The 18,261-nt window shown below is 48.8% G+C and overlaps 1 protein-coding gene across 38 annotated transcripts in view; it reads right to left on the bottom strand.

Moving 5' to 3' along the window:
• Positions 1–18,261, bottom strand: part of Odf2 (outer dense fiber of sperm tails 2) — a 42,733-nt gene that overhangs the window by 12,557 nt on the left and 11,915 nt on the right. For 25 of the 38 annotated variants that reach the window (XR_003951351.1, XR_003951348.1, XR_003951354.1 and 22 more), the window contains 10 exons: positions 17,943–18,113; positions 16,849–17,009; positions 15,740–15,869; positions 15,083–15,214; positions 6,550–6,621; positions 4,888–4,959; positions 4,680–4,796; positions 4,271–4,456; positions 3,873–3,982; positions 1,445–1,580 (listed from right to left, as the gene is read on the bottom strand). Coding sequence is in view for 31 of the 38 variants with exons in the window: in NM_001355137.1 (NP_001342066.1) it covers positions 1,445–1,580; positions 3,873–3,982; positions 4,271–4,456; positions 4,680–4,796; positions 4,888–4,959; positions 6,550–6,621; positions 15,083–15,214; positions 15,740–15,869; positions 16,849–17,009; positions 17,943–18,113 (1,287 nt within the window). In the remaining 7 variants the exon portion in view is untranslated. Of the gene's footprint in view, positions 1–1,444; positions 1,581–3,872; positions 3,983–4,270; positions 4,457–4,679; positions 4,797–4,887; positions 4,960–6,549; positions 6,625–15,082; positions 15,215–15,739; positions 15,870–16,848; positions 17,010–17,942; positions 18,114–18,261 lie in introns of all 38 variants that reach the window. The other 13 variants (XM_017316279.2, XM_017316291.1, XM_017316301.1 and 10 more) reach the window with 1 other exon arrangement.

The following is an 18,261-nucleotide window of genomic DNA, read 5'->3' as shown; positions in this document are numbered from 1 at the left end:
TTCTTTTTTTGTTTTATTTAAAGATTTATTTATTCTATGTAAGTGCACTGTAGCTGTCATCAGACACCAGGAGAGGGAATCAGGTCTTGTTACAGATGGTTGCTGGGATTTGAACTCAGGACCTCTGAGTCAATGCTCTTAACCACTGAGCCATCTCTCCAGCCAGAAGTTATTTTCAATGTGTCTGAAAATGCAGTACAGCAAAGATACTGTACCACCAAAGCAGTAAAAGGACCAAAGACTGGCAATAGCATGCGCTGACCCTGAGTGTCCCGGGTGGAAACAATGTGTACAACTCCTTTGCACTTGCTAACATCTGCTATGGTTGAACTAGGATGACCTGGCAATTCTGTTCCGAGTACAACCACCTCTGTGCACCCAGCCATGTCCACAGCACCAGAGGAAGGAGGCAAATGCCCAGTACCAGGAGAACAAAGGCTAGAGGAGCCAGCTCACAGCGCCCACCTACAGCACTGAGGAGTACACTGTACACACTGTGCCACCCATCACTGCATGGCCTCTAGAAGTATCAATGACACCCATGCCACATCGATGGACCTGTGATGGCACAGTCAGCAGCTGCTTCCTCAGGGGTGGGATACGGGGTCCTCGTAACTTTCAAAGTGACTGAAAATTTGTTCACTATTATAAAAATTTAAGGATTTGTATACTTTTCCATGTCATAATTTCTTCCACCACACCCAGTACTCAGACAGCAGTAAGCAGCTGGGTCTGCAGAGTCATTCTCAGCCTCAGCCTCGATTCTGTGCAAAACTTAAATCCTGCATGACTCTCTCAACCTTGCTTTTTTGTGTGTGTTTTTTTTTGTTTTTTCCAGACAGGGTTTCTCGGTATAGCCCTGGCTGTCCTAGAACTCACTCTGTAGCCCAAGCTGGCCTCGAACTCAGAAATCCGCCTGCCTCTGCCTCCCGAGTGCTGGGATTAAAGGCGTGCACCACCACTGGCTGGCTCAAACCTTGGTTTCTTTATCTTTGGAGGGTTAGGGATCAAAGCCAGGGCCTCAAGTCCTGCTGGTCAAGCACTCTACAAGTGAGCTATACCCCACCCCAATTGCCTTATTGACCAAAACCAATCAGCACACATTTGAAAAGCCAAATGAGAATGTGTGAAGTACCCAATGGTCCTCCTAGAGAGCCATGGTTAGGGCCAAAGTCAACTTGGTCCTGCTCACTAAATGCATATGTAAGCATTCATGTGAGTCACCACATTCCCAGCAGCACTCGTCTTTCCATACAGCAATGGACTGACTAGATGCCAGCGGCCCTGTAGCTAGTGTGAGGCTGCACTGAGACTGTGCCAGACTGCCCAGCAACAGGGCACTCCCATCTTATCAGCGTGTGGCCAGGCCTCTGAAGAAGCCCTGTTCATCCACGACCGCTGAGGCCGCCTGCCCTTGGCCTCCCAGTTCCCAGTGCATGCAGACCTTGAGCCTCTCGTTCTCTAGCTTGAATGCAGAGTACTCAGCCGTCTGCCGGTGCAGCCTCTCTACCAAGCTGTCCCGGTCTTCCCGCATCTTCTCCTCCAAGCTTTGTTGTTGGTTTACAAGATCTGTCACCCGGCTGGAAGGTCAGCAGACAGGATCAGTTCCTGGATCTTGCTAAGGGACGAAGTCCACCCCACCAAAGGCCATTTTCACCTCAGGGCATGCTGCCTAGCTGTTCCCCAGTCTCCTCACCACGAAGCCATGCCACCGTCCCACACCAGTGGCCCATTTCCATGTAACGTCTCTTAAAAAGTGATCCAGTTGACACCTTCTCTGGACGCTGTCTACCATTTAGCCAGGCTGACTAGAGTGAGCCCATTCTCATCACCCTCCCAGCCTTCAGCACCACCTGACATGCCTCCCACCCTCTCAGTGTTAGGATACATTCAGTAAGGGCTGCTCAGGTAGTCCTCACCCCAAGGCACTGGGCACGTGTGGCTTTTGTCCCCACAGCCATGTTCCTATGTGTGCACATCTGATCAGCGACTATGCTCACGTGACATGAGGGAGCCAAGGGGAACTGCTTCCTGCCCACTCCCGCTTCCTTGCTGCCGCTCAGCAGGGTTGCCAGTGAGGTCAATGCACCGTGCATGGTCTCTCTGGAGTTCCAAGGCTCAGGTGCTCTTCCACCTCAACCACCACCACCACAACCTGTGCACGCTCTGTGCTCTAGGAGGGCTTTGTTTGCTTGCTGAGTTAGGTTTTAGGTTTGGTTTGGTTTGTTTGGGGGGAGTGTTATTCTTTGTTTTTGAGACAAGGTTTCTCTGTGTAGTCCTTGCTGACCTGAAACTTGCTAGGTAGACCAAGCTGGCCTCAAACTCAGAGCTCCACCTGCCTCTGCCTCTCTAGTGCTGAGAGTTAAGGTTAAGCCACCATTGCTGGGCTGCTTGGAGGCTTTAAAATTATTATAATCACTTGGGGTTTTGCAGCTCAGGGGATACAAAGCAGAGCTTCTACATTCTAGCCAAGTGTTCCACTGAGCTGTGACCCCAGCTGTGTTCTCAGAGGGTTCACTCAGGATTCAGCAAACCCAGAGTGAAGCACTGACTGGGCGGAGCCGGTGTGCAGCACCTCACCTGGCGACGTTACCCACCCTTTAAAGCCCTCTCAGACTCCTGTAAAATATAAATGAGTTTCTCCTCTTTCCTACCCCTCCCCGAAAATGATGTCTCTGACACTCTTTATTAATAAATGCCTAGGCCATAAGCTCTGGCTCACTCCCCGACTAGCTCTTAACTTAGTTAACATATTCAAACCAGTCTCTATCTTCTACATCATTAGTAACCTCTCCTCAGCTTCATGTCTCAAGTCCAGGGTGAATCTCCTCTTTATTCTCTCCTAACTTCAGGTACCTGCTGGCTTATGTCCATCTCCAGGTGAATCTCTTGCGCCTCTCACTATTTCCCAGAGTCCTCTCTTCTTACCAGTGTCCCACGCCCTATTTGCTGCCTCAGCTCATTGGACATAGGCTTTCTTGTTGACAGGTGATGCTTATAGAGAGCCTCTGTACAGACTGCCCTCCTGAGTGAGGATGTTACTTCTTAACCCTCATCTGTTCCATGCACCCTCCTACCCCTTCCCTCTCCTCTCTTTGCCCACTAAGCACTCCCTTGAGAACAGCACCCAGTACAGGGCAGGTTTTCAGGCTGTGCATGGTGAACTGGTTTGCATGTAACATGAACACTTCCTCCAGGGAAGTTTTCCTTAAGCGGGAAGGAGGCTTGCAAGCTCCCTGGTAGCCTATCTCCTTGGCCAAAGAAAGAAGCCCATGCATCCTGTAGCCCCCAGAGCTGGCATGGAGCTCGGGACGGGTAATACACCTGTCTTCCTCCAGCTGCATCCCAGAGCTGGCACCCAGGCTGGCAGATGAGAGTTGTTCCATGTACACTCTCACAGTGAAGGAACAAACAGCCGTGGCTGAGGACAGCAGGTGGTCAGTGACATTCACCAGTGGCAAAGTGGTCAAGGTCAGTCACCCAACCCTGGAAGCCCTGGCTGCCTCGGCCTGCCTGCCTTCACTTTGACCTGTTGGCAGGAAGCCTCTGGGCAGGCAATGCAGAGTGCACTGGGACAAGCATAACAACTGTGTGCCATGGCCAGCCTTGGGCCTCTGTGGTGGAGAAGCTTCTCCCCTTGAGCGTCCTTATGGTTGTTTGCAGTTTAGGGGATGGAGACCAGGGCCTCTCACATGCTAGGCAAATGAAGTAGAAGCCCAGAGGAAGGGCCAGGGCCACCTACACCTTAGCCCAGTTTACAACTCCAACCTAAGGAGAGCACAAGGCCCTCCTGAGCATTGGGACCTCCTCAGGGTACCACACCCCTCAAGCCCTCCCCTCACTCAGTCTTCTCTCTGAACACAAAGACATACTCATTTAGGACGATAATCTCCAACTCAAGATCTCCTTTGTCCTTCACAACCTGGTTGTAACGGCTCCTCCAAGACTCCAGAGTAGATAAAGCTTCAGCAACATAAAGGTCCTGGGAACACAGGACAGCAGCTTGTCAGCCTGGTATCAACACTCAGATCACACTGTCTCCCTCTGCTGCCTCTCTCCAGGTGAGAGGATAGATACTAGGAATGGTGCAGAAAGCGCCCAGGCATGCGATATCACATCACATCCTGCGGGCAGATCCTTCCTTCAAGAGGATGTGCTGGATAGTCTTAGCCTTTCCATCACCAACGTTTCCCCAGCCACACCCCTTCCAGCTCCCCCTACATAACGAGGCTCCTCCTCAGGGAGAAGCTGGGCAGGGCCCAGCTGTTACCTTGTCGGCCAGTTGCACATGCAGCTGCTCGGCATACTCCTCACTCTTCTCGGCTCGCTCTTTCTGGGCTCGGATGGCCTTCTTTAGGGTCTCTTTGTCTCGGTCTCCCTTCTGCTTCAGTTCCTTTAGCTGCTCCATGATGGCCTCTACTTCCGCCTTATGCTGGTTCCCACTGCGCTCTAAGTTCTGGGAGGAGAATGAGGAAGGTACAACTCAGACTCCTGGGACAGACCAGAGCCATGGGCCCTCTGGGTCTCTTAGAACATGGAGAGCCTTTAAAACTGTCAGATACCCAAGTGATTCAACAGAGCAGCCACCTTGGGAGCCTGATGACGTCCCTCAGGAAGTCATGAGAAACCCAAGGTAGTAACAGCCTCTTCCCACCCCACCCAGGGGAGCCAGCAAGCACCTTGATCTGCATGCACAGGCGACTGTTCTCAGCCTCTTTGCAGCGAAGCTGTGCCTGCAAATGCCCCCGCATGGACTCCATGGACTTGGAAAGCTCAGACGCTGTCTTTGCTTGAGCCTTGGGAGACAGAGAAAGTGCTAGAGCGGGCCGAGCACAACACGGCTAAGTGGGCGGGTGGCTCCTCCTAGGGCGGTGCTGGGCACAGTACCTTTTCACATTGTATCTCCTGGAGGAGTTCTTCCACCTCCTTGTCCTTGTCTTGCAGTAGTAACAGCAGGCGCTGGGAGAAAACATAGAGATGCCTCTAGTCAGAGGGACCTGGCCACTCAACACAGAAACCCACTGGCCAATGTAGGAAGTATTTAACCTATATTAATTTTTTAAAAGCAATGAATATATAATCCTCAGGGTTTTTTTTTAAAGGAATGTTGACTGGAAAATACAAAAAAAGCACAAATCTCAAAGAATTCCTAAGACACTCCTGCCCAGCCATAACTACACATCTTGCAAATTGAGGCTTAAATGCATTTTGTTGTATAATCTACAGAAGTCACATTTGACAAAAGCCCACAATCTGATTACACCTTCCGAATGTCTGAAATTGCTGATGGATCCAAAGCTGCATCATGGCTCTCTCCATCTTCCAGGCTGGAGTGTGGTAGACGCGACGTCAGGACATCTCAACTCCCACTCTTTCCTCAAACCCTCAGCCTCTCCCCTCTCTTGCCTTACCAGAGACAGTTCATTAAGCCAAGGACTCTGACAACTCCACAGCTGGTGGCTGGGGACAGGCACACACAGACTGCTATTTTCCACAGTGGTTACAAGTCAGCCAGCATGGCCTTCCCCTCTATGTCCTTCCCTCTCAGAGTAATATAAAGCCAAGAAATACCAGTGCTTCCCAAAGTCTTGGGATTAAGTTGCCTGGTGAACTTTAAGTTCAGGTCAGCCAACTGCTTGCTAAATTATGTGGCCATAAGACTTCCCCATTTGTATCTTGCCCTCATGAACTAACATCTTGAACAGCTACAAGTTCCATGGAACATGTAAGCCTTGGGAAAGATCCCGAAATGAGGGTTGTGAAGCAAAAAAGGTATGTACTATCTTTATTTATTTATTTATTTATTTATTTATTTATTTATTTATTTATTTTATGTATATGGGTGCACTGTAGCTGTACAGATGGTTGTGAGCCTTCATGTGGTTGTTGGGAATTGAATTTTTTTTAGGACCTCTGCTCACTCCGATCAGCCTCACTTGCCCTGGTCCACTTCGCTCTCTCAGGTACACCGTAGCTGTCTTCAGACGTACCAGAAGAGGATGTCAGATCTCATTACGGATGGTTGTGAGCCACCATGTGGGTGCTGGGATTTGAACTCAGGACCTTTGGGAGAGCAGTCAGTGCTCTTACCCACTGAGCCATCTCACCAGTCCCATGTACTTTTTTTTTTTTTCCTTTTTGAGACAGGGTCTCTCTCTCCCTATTCTGTATCCCTGGCTGTCTTGGGGTTCACTTTGTAGATTAGAGTGGCCTCACACACAGAGATCCTCCTGAGTGCTGAGATTAGAGGCATTCACTACCACACCTGGCAGTGTGTTACTCTTTGACTGCTGGGAAGTTTAACGGGTCAGAGAACTAATGACCTTTCACACTGGAGTCTCACTTTTTGCCTTGAACCCTCCCTCCAGTGAGCAGCTATCTAGGAATGTCTAGGGGAGTAAGCAGCACAGCGCATGTCAACCCATTTTATAGATCACAAAATACTATCCAGAGAAAATGCCAGAACAGGGGTCCCAGCCCTGCTCTCTATCCGCCATCTCCAGCCCTCGGACACCTAACCCACCACTGTGGGCAGGGTGCTGTAATTACCGCTTTCTCTGAGTCTGCCTCTGCCAGACGCTTCAGTAATGTACCTTGTTGCTCCATTAGTCTCTCGGAATCCTTCAGCATGGTTAGAATTAAAAAAAAAGATTTAAATAAATACAGAGTACTAGATCTCACTCATTCTTTTCTTTTCTCTAGATAAATGTACATACATACATACATACATACATACATTTAGGAATGTTATGTATTTGGGTACTTTTGTCTACATATACTCTGAACACCAAAAGACAGAACCAAAGACTTGTGAGTTGCCATGTGGTTGCTGGGTGACCTGGGTGCTCAGGACCTTTGGAAGAGCAGTCAAAGCACATAACTACTAAGCCATCTCTCCAGCCCCGCCAAACTATATTTCTAACCATACTAAATATATACCAACCCAGCCAAAGTCATACCCAACATAAAGTCATGAATGTTAATAAAAGTTCAATACACATGCCCACAACCACCTTCCAGATTTCAACCTAAAGCTAAAAGTTTGACAGTCAGCCCTCCCGACCCTTTTCTAAGCATTACATTTAAATTGTTTCATTTTACCTTTTTCTCTCTTCTTTTGGTTTTTTGAGGCAGGGTTTCTCTGTGCAGCACTGGCTGTCCTGGAACTCGTTCTGTAGACCAGGCTAGCTTTGGCCTCCCGAGAACTGGGATTAAAGTCATTTGCCACAGCACCTGGCTCATTTTACTTTTAATGTTTTTTTGAAAAATTAGATTTCCCCTCTCATATGTACATGGGTGTTTTGCCTATTTGTACATTTGTGTACCACATGTGTACAGTGCCCACAGAGGGCAGAAGAGGACATCGGATCCCTTGTGAGTGAACATGTCTATGCTGGGAACTAAACCCAAAAGCCCTGGAAGAGCAGCTAGGATAGGACGCTCCACCACTGAGCCACCTCTCCATCCGCAATGCATATGACTACTTAACCTGCATACAGGTATATGTACCAAATGCTTGTCTGGTGCCCATGGAGGTCAAAAGACAGCATCAGATCCCATTAAGCCATTGTTACAGATGGTTGTGAACCACCATGTGGATGCTGAGACCTGAACCCAGGTCCTCTGCAAGAATATGTGCTTGAAGTCACCGAGCCACTACTACGGCCCTTTATTTTATTTATTTTTTATGTACATGAACGTTTGGCCTGCATGCATGTATGGGCATCACATGCATATAGTGTCCATAGAGACCAGAAGAGGGCATCAGATGGTTGTAAGCCACCATGTGGGTACTGGGAACCAAACAGATCCTCTGGAAGATCAGCCACCGTGCTAATCGAGCACTCTCCAGCCCCGCACTGCCATTACATTTAGATTCTTCTACACTTATCTTTCCACAAGGGAGCAGTAAGGGACTAACATGGGATTTTTTTTTTTAAACTCTTATTTATTTATTTATTTATTTTTATTATATGTAAGTACACTTTAGCTGTCTTCAGACACTCCAGAAGAGGGCGCCAGATCTCGTTACAGATGGTTGTGAGCCACCATGTGGTTGCTGGGATTTGAACTCTGGACCTTCGGAAGAGCAGTCGGGTGCTCTTACCCACTGAGCCATCTCACCAGCCCATGGGATTTTTAAAGAATGGTATCATTTATGTCATTTATGATTTTGATTTTTGGGTTTTTTTGTTTTGATTTTTTTGTTTTGTTTGAGACACTTTCTCACTCTGTAGCCCAGGCTTGCCTGGGACACACTGTGTAGTTCATTCTGGCCTTGAACACCTTGATCTTTCTGTCTCAGCCCGAGAGCTGCGATTACTCAGCACATGCCACCATGCCAGCCTTTCAGCCTGATCTATCTATCTTTCTTTCTTTTTCTTTTTTTTTTTGGTTTTTTGAGACAGGGTTTCTCTGTGTAGCTCTGGCTGTCCTGGAGCTCACTCTGTAGACCAGGCTGGCCTCGAACTCAGAAATCCGCCTGCCTCTGCCTCTGCCTCCCGAGTGCTGGGATTAAAGGCGTGTGCCACCACCGCTGGCTGGGAACCTTGTTGAAGGGTGGTAAAATATGTAACATAAAACCTGCCACTTTACTTGTTAGGCACACAGCAGTGACATTTAATATACTCACAGAAACTGCAATCAGCACTGTTTTCGTCTCCACAAAGAAACCCTGGTCCTGTCAGCGTCTGTTGCAGCTAACCCTTGGCAACCACTAACTCATTCTGTGGCTGACCTGACACTGCTTTAATTTTCTTTCCCTGGTACTGGGAATTGAACTTAGGACTTATTACAGGCTAGACACACACTGAAGTGAGATGTGTGCCCAGCCACAGCATTTTAACTTCTCCTTGTCAATAAACCTCCCATGGTTTTAAAAGACTACTTTTATTTCTGTGTATGTATGCACATATCAAGCCTGCAGGTGCCCACAGAGGCCAGAAGGGGGTGCTGGATGCCTTCAAACTGGAATTATAGGCTGTAGGAATGGCCAGCCAGACCTGAATGCTGGGAATCAAATGCTAGTTCTCTGCAAGAGCAACAAATAGTCTTCCCTACTGAGTCGCCTCTCTAGCCACTAGCTTTACTGTTGGTTTTTTCTATGCAGGCTGAGAGATCCTTACAACCCTCCTCCCGTCTCCCAGGGTGCTGGGACTTACAAGCCCGTGCTCCCACCTGACTTCTACAGCAAGATAAACCCTTCTGTCTCTCATCTTTCTGCACAAGCACATTTGTACACAAATGGACATGGATATGTATGTGCACATTCATGTGTGTGAATGCAGGGTATGCATGTCATTCATGTGTGCAGAGATTAGAAGACAACCTTCAGGGGGCTGGTGAGATGGCTCAGAGGTTAAGAGCACCAACTGCTTCTCCAAAGGTCCTGAGTTCAAATCCCAGCAACCACATGGTGGCTCACAACCATCCGTAAGACAGCTACAGTGTACTTACATATAATAAATAAATATTTAAATATTTAAAAGAAGAAGGGCTGGTGAGATGGCTCAGTGGGTAAGAGCACCCGACTGCTCTTCCGAAGGTCCGGAGTTCAAATCCCAGCAACCACATGGTGGCTCACAACCATCCATAATGAGATCTGACTCCCTCTTCTGGAATGTCTGAAGACAGCTACAGTGTACTTACATATAATAAATAAATAAATAAATCTTTAAAAAAAAAAAAAAAGAAGAAGAAGAAGAAGACAACCTTCAATGTTTTTCCTCATCTCTTTTTTTTTTTTTTTTTTTTCCTGGCTGTGTACACAGGGTGCTTTATTCTCCACAGAGTGATACATGCTAAGGTGGGCTGGGCTTGGGCCGATGTCCCCATATGTACAGAACTGAATAAAGTGGGTCTCTGAGAGGTCTGATTCGCCTTGGTGTGAAAGGGACATGGGAAGAAGAAGGCTGTTAAGCCTCATCTCTTACCTTAAGACTCAAACTCATTGGTTCTCAAGTTACCAGGCTTCTCCTTCTCTACATCTGTCTCCCCGGTGGACTGCAGACACCAGCCCTCCCCACCAGCTTTTACATAAGTTGTGAGCATTTGAATTCACACCTTCACACTTAAATGGCAAGCTAACTCCCGGGCCCACTGTCTATAATCTTCCATTACATCAACACCTGGGCAGTCTGGGCAGTAAGACTGACTGTTCTTGGATTTAGACATGCAGACAATGAGGCAACAGATACTGCTGGCAGGGGGTGTGGTCTCTTGGGGTGATGCCAAGAAGAGGGGTGCAGCAACTCACATGGTTCCCACAGGAGTTGAGGTGTTCTGTTCTAATTTACACTTCCCCAATCCCGGGGGCTCTGCATCTTAGACACTGACATCATCTGATGTCCTCTGATGACTTTCTGCTTCCCCTGACCAAGCTCCCAACAGTTGCATCTCTGTAACTGCCCCTCCCCACCAGTCTGTTTCTTGTCACCTAGACAGAGCATCCCTTGCAGGAGGCTCAAACTCCTGTTCCCTCTAATTTCCCAGGTCCCCAGATACCATGTGCTAAGGACCGAGGAATGGGCTAGGCATGCACTGAGCACCCGGGAAGCTCCCATAGGAGGATGGAGCCCTTGGTGCAGTCTGGGCTACACTGTGAGAACATTCCTCAAGAGGAAGAGGACGGGAAAAAGAAAAGGCTGCAGCTGCTGCCTTCAGGCCTTGTACTCAGCCCTCCTGCTGCAGCTGCTGCCTTCAGGCCTGGTACTCAGCCCTCCTGCTGTAGCTGCTGCCTTCAGGCCCAGTACTCAGCCCTCCTGCTGCAGCTGCTGCCTTCAGGCCCAGTACTCAGCCCTCCTGCTGCAGCTGCTGCCTTCAGGCCCAGTACTCAGCCCTCCTGCTGTAGCTGCTGCCTTCAGGCCCAGTACTCAGCCCTCCTGCTGCAGCTGCTGCCTTCAGGCCCAGTACTCAGCCCTCCTGCTGCAGCTGCTGCCTTCAGGCCCAGTACTCAGCCCTCCTGCTGTAGCGGCTGCCTTCAGGCCTGGTACTCAGCTCTCCTGCCAGATGCAGCCCCCCAAACACTCTACTCTAAGAACCTTGCTGATTCCAGGTGGCGTTCTCTCACTTCACAGCTGAGGGTGCAACCTAAGGCCACAGCACCGCAAAGGGCAGCGGCGCCCAGAAGTGAACTCTGACTACAAAGGCAGAGCTGGGGTCCAAACACTAAGCACTTGCCCCACAGAACAAAACTTGCATGCTTTAAGTTAAGAACTCAATGTTGCTGAGCATGCTTATCCCATAGGCGACAGACTCCAGGGTGAGAGAGAGAGAGGTTAAGTCCTGAAAGGAGAAAACTAAGCCTGGTATGCATGCCTGTAATCCTAACAATCAGACAGTGAAGGCAGGCATGAAAAATTAAAAACCAAGGGCTAGAGAAGTGGCTCAGAGCCTGAGTGCTTGCTGATTTTCTGAGGACCTGAACCTGATTCCCAGCCCCCAGGTGGCAGCTCGCAACTTTATTCTAGTTCCAGGGGATCCTAGGCCCCTGGACTCTTAGGATACTGCAGCCACCCCACCCCTCTACACACAACCTCACACACACACACACACACACACACACACACACACACACACACACACAGAGGCACACACACATACATACTTAAAAATAGTAAATCTTTAAAAACCATCGAGGTCAGGAGCTGGAAAGATGGCTCGCTCATGAAGCACACGTTTTCAACACTTGCTGGGCAGTGCATGGTTTCCAGAACCCATATAGAAGCTCTAAACTGCCCTTAACTTCAACTCCAGGAGATCGGATGCCTTCACCTAGCCTTTGTAGGAACCAGGCATACATGCGATGTATACACACACACTCGAAAAAGAAAATTGAAGCCAGGCGTGGTGGTGCACGTCTTTAATCCCAGCACTCGGGAGGCAGAGGCAAGTGGATTTCTGAGTTTGAGGCCAGCCTGCTCTACAGAGTGAGTTCCATGACAGCCAGGGCTACACAGAGAAACCCTGTCTTGAAAAAAAAAACCAACAAAAAAAAGAGAATTGAAGAGCTAAGTCCTACACAAGACCCATCTCAAAGCAAAACCCAACCCTCTATCACTGATCTGATGCCCTTTTCTGGTGTGTCTGACGACAGCGACAGTTTAATCACATACATTAAACAAATCTTTAAAACAACACAAAACCTTTCCCTGTTCACCACAAAAGAGAAAGAAATCAAAATGGCTATAGAAAGGCTTTCTGAAAGTGCTACACCCTTCTCAGGACAGCAGCTACAATTTAGCAGGCACGTGTCACATGGCAGGAAGGACATCAGGATGTCAGTCTGTCAGCTGTCAGTCATAAACTCTCTCATCTTTGCACAATCCCAAGTGGAAGATGTTTGTCCTCTCATTTTATGGAGATACTGAGGTATGAATTACCTACCTGAGATCACCAAGCCAGAAATTAAACAAGTGTTACTAATTTAGAGAAGAATTTGGCTATAACTAACAACATTAATATAAAAATATCCTAGAATATCTACCTATTTATAATCTATTTATCTGAGGCAGGATCTCATTATGTAGCATGGAAATTACTGCGTATCACAGGCTGGGCAAGAATTTCACAACTCTCTACCTCTCCCTCCCAGGCCTGTGTTGCCACGCATTCAGAAATTCTCAACCCCAGCAGGAGGACAGACATGAATACAAGACTGACAAGTCAAGGGTCCACCAACAGAAGAGATCCCTCCCAGTGAGAACACAGCAAGGAAACCCTATTAGGCCCTAAGGAAAGGTAACGCCATGAAAGTATCAGGAGGACACGATGACTGACACCTAACCTAGCACATCAGAGGCTGAAGCAGGGGGATTTGTGGATCTAAGGCCACAGGCTGTAGAATGCGACCCTTGTTCCAACCAGCATGATGTACAGACACATGCAGGCAAATATGCACACACATAAAAGAAAATAAAAACAAAAATGTAGTTTCCCTTTAATGAGAAGATCATCACAAATGGAGACACAAGGACTTGACATTTAAAGCTGGGCAGGGAGTATACCATTTTTTTATTAGTTATTATGTGTGCCTCTGTGTGTGAATGTGCATGTATGAGACAAACAGAAACTATCTGATACTGTCACTTTTCAAGGATGTTTGGGGGCTGGGGATGTAACTCAGCATGCAACCCTTCCTCAATCCCCAGAATCATGGAAATACAAATGTCTGCTAACCGAGCAGTACTCATAATCCCAAGAACCAACTCTACTGGAAAGCCACTGATGAACAAGTATGGATACAATGTACAACGGGACGCCCATTATTACTCTGTGAGCATTAGGGGTAGGGTGTGTGTGCCATTTGTGCAGAGCATAGCTGAACCCAAGGAACACAAGCAGTAAACAAGGAAGGCACAGACAGACAAAGGCAGTATCACCTCATTCATACACAGACGCTGCAAGACTCAAACACAAGAGGAGCCAGGAGGTACAGCTCATAAGACAATGGGCAAGGATTCAAACCTTCAGCTACAGGGCTGGAAAAATGGCTCAGTAGATAAGAGTGCAAACTACTCTTGCTACTCGGAGGACCTGAGTTCAGTTCCCACCACCCAATAGCAGCTCACAAACTGCCTGTAACTCCACCTCTGCAGGCACTGCATTCAAGAATTCATGCTTACACACACACACACACACACACACACACACATACACACACACACACACAGTGTAAATCTTTAAAAAAATTTTTTGCAACTACAAAATAATAAGTTCAAAAGACCGACCACACAACATAATGACTGGTTAGTAACAAACTACCAAAAAAAAAAAAAAAAAGTTAGTAGCTTCTAAGTGTTGTCCCAAATGTGCAATGCATGTCTTCTATCGAATTATCTTGAATCCATAAAGTCCACCTATCCATCACAGAACAGCACGCTGAAGCCAGGGATGACAGCTCAGGCTTGGGACCCCAGCACTCGAGAAGCATGCGTAGCATCACAGCCTTGAGTCCCAGGCCAGCCATAAACGAGACACTTACCTCCCCCGAAAAGGACTACTCCTGCCTTATCGTCACTCTCCTATTCTCTCAGAGTCAGGGCTTCAGGGCGGGGAGTGGGGGCACACACCTTTAGTCCTGCCACTCAGGATACAGAGGTCAAGGGAAATCAAAGCCAGAAGTAGGTCACTTGGAAGGTGCACACAGGACAGAGTCAGGTGGGTAGGTGGGGGGCCCCCTGGGAGGCACACACAGGGACCTAGAGTTCAAGCTTGTCCTCAGCTAGAGATTAAGCTCCAGCCAAGCTGGGGCTGCCTGAGACCCTTCCCTTCTCAGAATGTAATAGAGAGGCCTCCACTCACTATGGAAGCATAGCAACCTGACTTTGATTCCCAGAAGTCACATAAGGTAGGAGAACCAACTCCACAAAATTATTCCCTGATCTCCATATTTGTCATGATATATATGCACCATATACATGCGTGCACACAATACCTAGGTTTCTGTGGTGCGAGGGATTTAACCTAGAGACCTGTGTGTGAGAGGCAAGGCTCCAACACTGAGCACTATCCCCAGCGTTTTGTCCCCTCTAATTTCTCTCTGCCCTTTTAAAATGTTTATTTAGAAGACAGCTTCACTATATAGCCCAAATGGACTTCAAACTTCCAGATGTCCCTCAGACTCTAAGGCTGACATAACATGCACAATCCACTATACTTGAATAGTGTACATGTGGAACTAGAAAATCAGGTGAAACAATTTAATTTGTGGACACCAGCCATGACTCACTTTTCTACCTAACATAAAAGGCAGTCTGAGGAGATGTGGTGGCTCCCACTCAACTCCAGCATTTTGAAAGCTGACCATGAGCTCATAGGAAGACCATGAGCTTGAAGTCAGCTTAGGCTACAACATTCAATATTCAAGGGAGAGAGAGGAGGGAGGAGAGAGAAAGAGAGGAAGGGAAGAAACTTTAGGTCTGGGATAACCCCCCCCCCCCCCCCGCCCGACTCCTCCAAGTGCCTTCTGAGACTGCTCTGTTCCTTCTGCTTCCAGACCAGCTGTGACAGTACCAAACGGTGCCTATCCCAGGCCCTGAGTCCCTCCCTGGTCCTTTCAAAGGACCCCAGGTCAGATGCTCACCTCTTTGCAGTGCTGTTCCCTCAACAGATCTCGGAGGGTGCGATTGGTCTCCTCAAAGGTACTCAGCTTCTGCAGGAGAAGTTCCTTCTGCCTTGTTAAGGTGTTGATGTCGGTGCAAGTCATCTGTTTCTCCTGGAGGAGAAGCTTATGTTACACAGTGCAGGGGGAGGCAAGCCCCACCTATGTTACACAACAGGGGAGACAGGCAGAGTGCTTCAAGAGGTGGAGGTGCCAGGAAGCCAAGACTAGAGGCACTGAAGCACAGTGGTCAAGGACAGGGGTCCTGAAATGCGTGTGAGGAAGGGGAGGGTGGAGAGGGGGATGGAGAGTTCCATGTAAATGAGTGTGGTAAGGGCAGGCTTCCTGCAGGAGGCAAGAGAGATGGCAATATTTGGTGGCTGACACTTGCAGGAATCAACCACATGCCTTGACTCACTGTGATCCCAAGTGGCCCATGATTTGGTCTCCTTAGATGCCCTGATCAACAGAGGTCATCTTCAAGGGACCAAGGCCCAAGAAGTGAGAGTGTGGGGGAAGGTTGGGGCTGAGCAGTTAGGTGTGCCCTCCCCCAGCCTGGAGATGTCATAAAGTCAGTCTGATGACTTCGTAAAGCCCCCACCCCCACCCCCACCCCACCCATCCATCGGCTCCACCTACGGTTTTCAGCTTCCCGATGGTATCCTTCAAGGCCATGACCTGCTTGGCAGCAGCTGCTCCATCCATTTCAGCCTCCACTAGTTTGGACATGAGGCATTCCTTCTCCTGCTGGAGGTGTTTCTTTTGAAGCCTGGGGCCAAAAAAAAAAAAAAAAAACAGGAATCCTGAGAGCCAGTAGGGCCCAGCCCACCCAGAGCTCTGATGTCCACCTCACAATGGCCTGAGAGACTCCCTCAAGAAACACTGAGAAATGTTTCCTGCCGAGAAACAATGAGGAAGAGGAACAGACAGCCCTTCTTACCCAGGTAGCCTTCTGGAAGGATGAGGGCCCAGAGACATACCTGCTTCAGGATGAGAGCAAAAGCTCTACCAAGGGGTCCCACGGCATGACCTATGGCCTTGACTATCAGGACCACCTCCATGGTCTTGAGCTCACTCACCCCTTCTCATCAGTTGCTCTGGCCGTTTGAGTCTGGGTTTCTAATACCCATGGCTGGATTGGGAACTTGCTATGTCTGAAGGATTGGGCTTGAATTCCCAATCCTGCTGGACCTACGACCTGTTACTTTGTCTACAACATATACGACGGTGCCTAATCACGGCTCAGCTTTTAAATGTTCCCCACATCCTCAAGGTGTTACCAACCAGCCTGGGGGGGTGGGGTGTGTGTGGCTGAGAGGTAGAGCACCAAGCATGCTACGTTCAGGCTGTGGACTCTATCCTTACAAGTGTGTATATATAAACTCATGCCGACACTCCAAGCCCTGCAATCTCTGTGGCAGCTTTCACCCTCTGCAGCCAGCCGTGACCCACATCCTACTGCTCAGGATAAATGATGTCTACCCTGGGTCTCCCCACAAAATGTTCTCCACATTTCTTCTTCCAATGCCTGCCTAACCCCACAGTCCTGTTTCCCCAACAGCCCGTTTAAAGGAGTTCTCTGTCTACTACTCACACCACCACCACTGGGACCTTCTTTCCCTCGAGGGACAGCCATATGCTGTGCTGGCTCCCCACAGGCACTACTAGAGTTGCCTCCCGCCACTGTCTTCACTTTGCTTCCAGGGCTCTGGGCCAGCAGGAAGGTGTGACTCCGCCTGGTCCCTTACATGGTGAAGTCCTTCTCCTCCTTGATACGCTCGATGTTGTGTCTGAGCACCGTGTTCTCATGCTCCGTCTCTGCAAGCTCGTGTGCCACCTCCTCCAGCTCTTCCTTCCTCTCCTCCAGGAACCTTTTGGCCATTTGGCGTTCACCTTTCTGCATCTTGACCTTGGAAAGGGGATACAGGAAAGGGAAGCCAAAAAGATGGCTTGTCCCTGAAGATCCATTGCTACATGTAACCCTACTAAGGAAAGTGATAGGGCTCTGTGTTTGGGAGCTTCTGGACATTGTCCCAGTAAACAGCCACACAAACATTGCCTGTCCTCCTCCTCCAGGCATACATGAAGAACCTGAATACAAAGCGTGATGCGTGCCAGCCAGGGTGGGGCCAGGCAGCAACAGTAGTGCAGTTGGCATGCCACAGGAGGAAAGATGTCACAAAAAAAGTACAGTGGCTATGGGGTAAGAGGGCCTTTTGCCAGGTCTTAGAACCTCCAGTAGAGTGGAGAGTTAAAAAGACGCAGGTACCTTAGCAGTCAGGACCTGGCTTTTAATGCCAGCACTCCCTGCTTCCAAGTCGGGGTCTACGTGTTGGCTGTTTCCAGCTCCATTCCCATCTCCCTCCCCACAAGTATCCCTGCCACGTGTGAAGAGAGATTTCCTTTGTCTCCTCTACTCCTGTTCAGCTTTTCTCAGTAGCACAGGCTGTGCTCTCTGTTTTACAGACACTGTATCTGGGTGGAAGGAAGCACTAAGCCAGGGAGCGGCACACTCCTAAAACTGCAGCCCCCAGTAGGCACTAGAGGACAGCTCAACTCTGAGGCCACCAGCGCTACATAGTGAGATGATGCCTCACACAACAAACAAACAAGGGCTAACACCAGAACCAAATCTGGCCACCCACTGAGAGTACCAGAAAAGCCAAGTATTCAGAGAGGGCTCCCAGCATGGTGGAAACTTAAGCTGCCTGCTGACCACTCCAAATAGATGCCCTGGGAAGGCTCACAGAGGCAGCCTGAGGGAAGCATCCACAGGCTAACCAGTTTAGCCCAACCTGCTTGTCCTCAGGGTACCAGCTATGCAGCCTAGCAGCTCCCTCACCTCAGATTTGAGACAACCGACCGCGTTCATTAGACTGTCAATCTTCTTATCGTAACGGTTCATTTTACAGTGACCTGAATCGTCGTCTTCTGTAGAAAGGTCACTTAATCGCATCACCGAGACCAGCTTTTCTGAAGATGGTGGTGTGATCTCCAGGCAATGAGGTGGATTCTGATGCAAAGGAGTGAAAGATAGATAAGCTGCTAAGGCCAAGCCTCGGACGGAAGTGTACTTATTTGCTCTGTGGAGTTTTGCTGACTGCCAAAGTGACTGGCAGAGCCGACACACTGCAATGGCAACCCAGAGCTCCTGCCCAGGA

This window comes from Mus musculus, chromosome 2, assembly GCF_000001635.26.
Source record: "Mus musculus strain C57BL/6J chromosome 2, GRCm38.p6 C57BL/6J".
NCBI lineage: Eukaryota > Metazoa > Chordata > Mammalia > Rodentia > Muridae > Mus > Mus musculus.
Note: the sequence above shows the minus strand (reverse complement) of the source record. Positions and strands in the feature narration are given on the sequence as shown.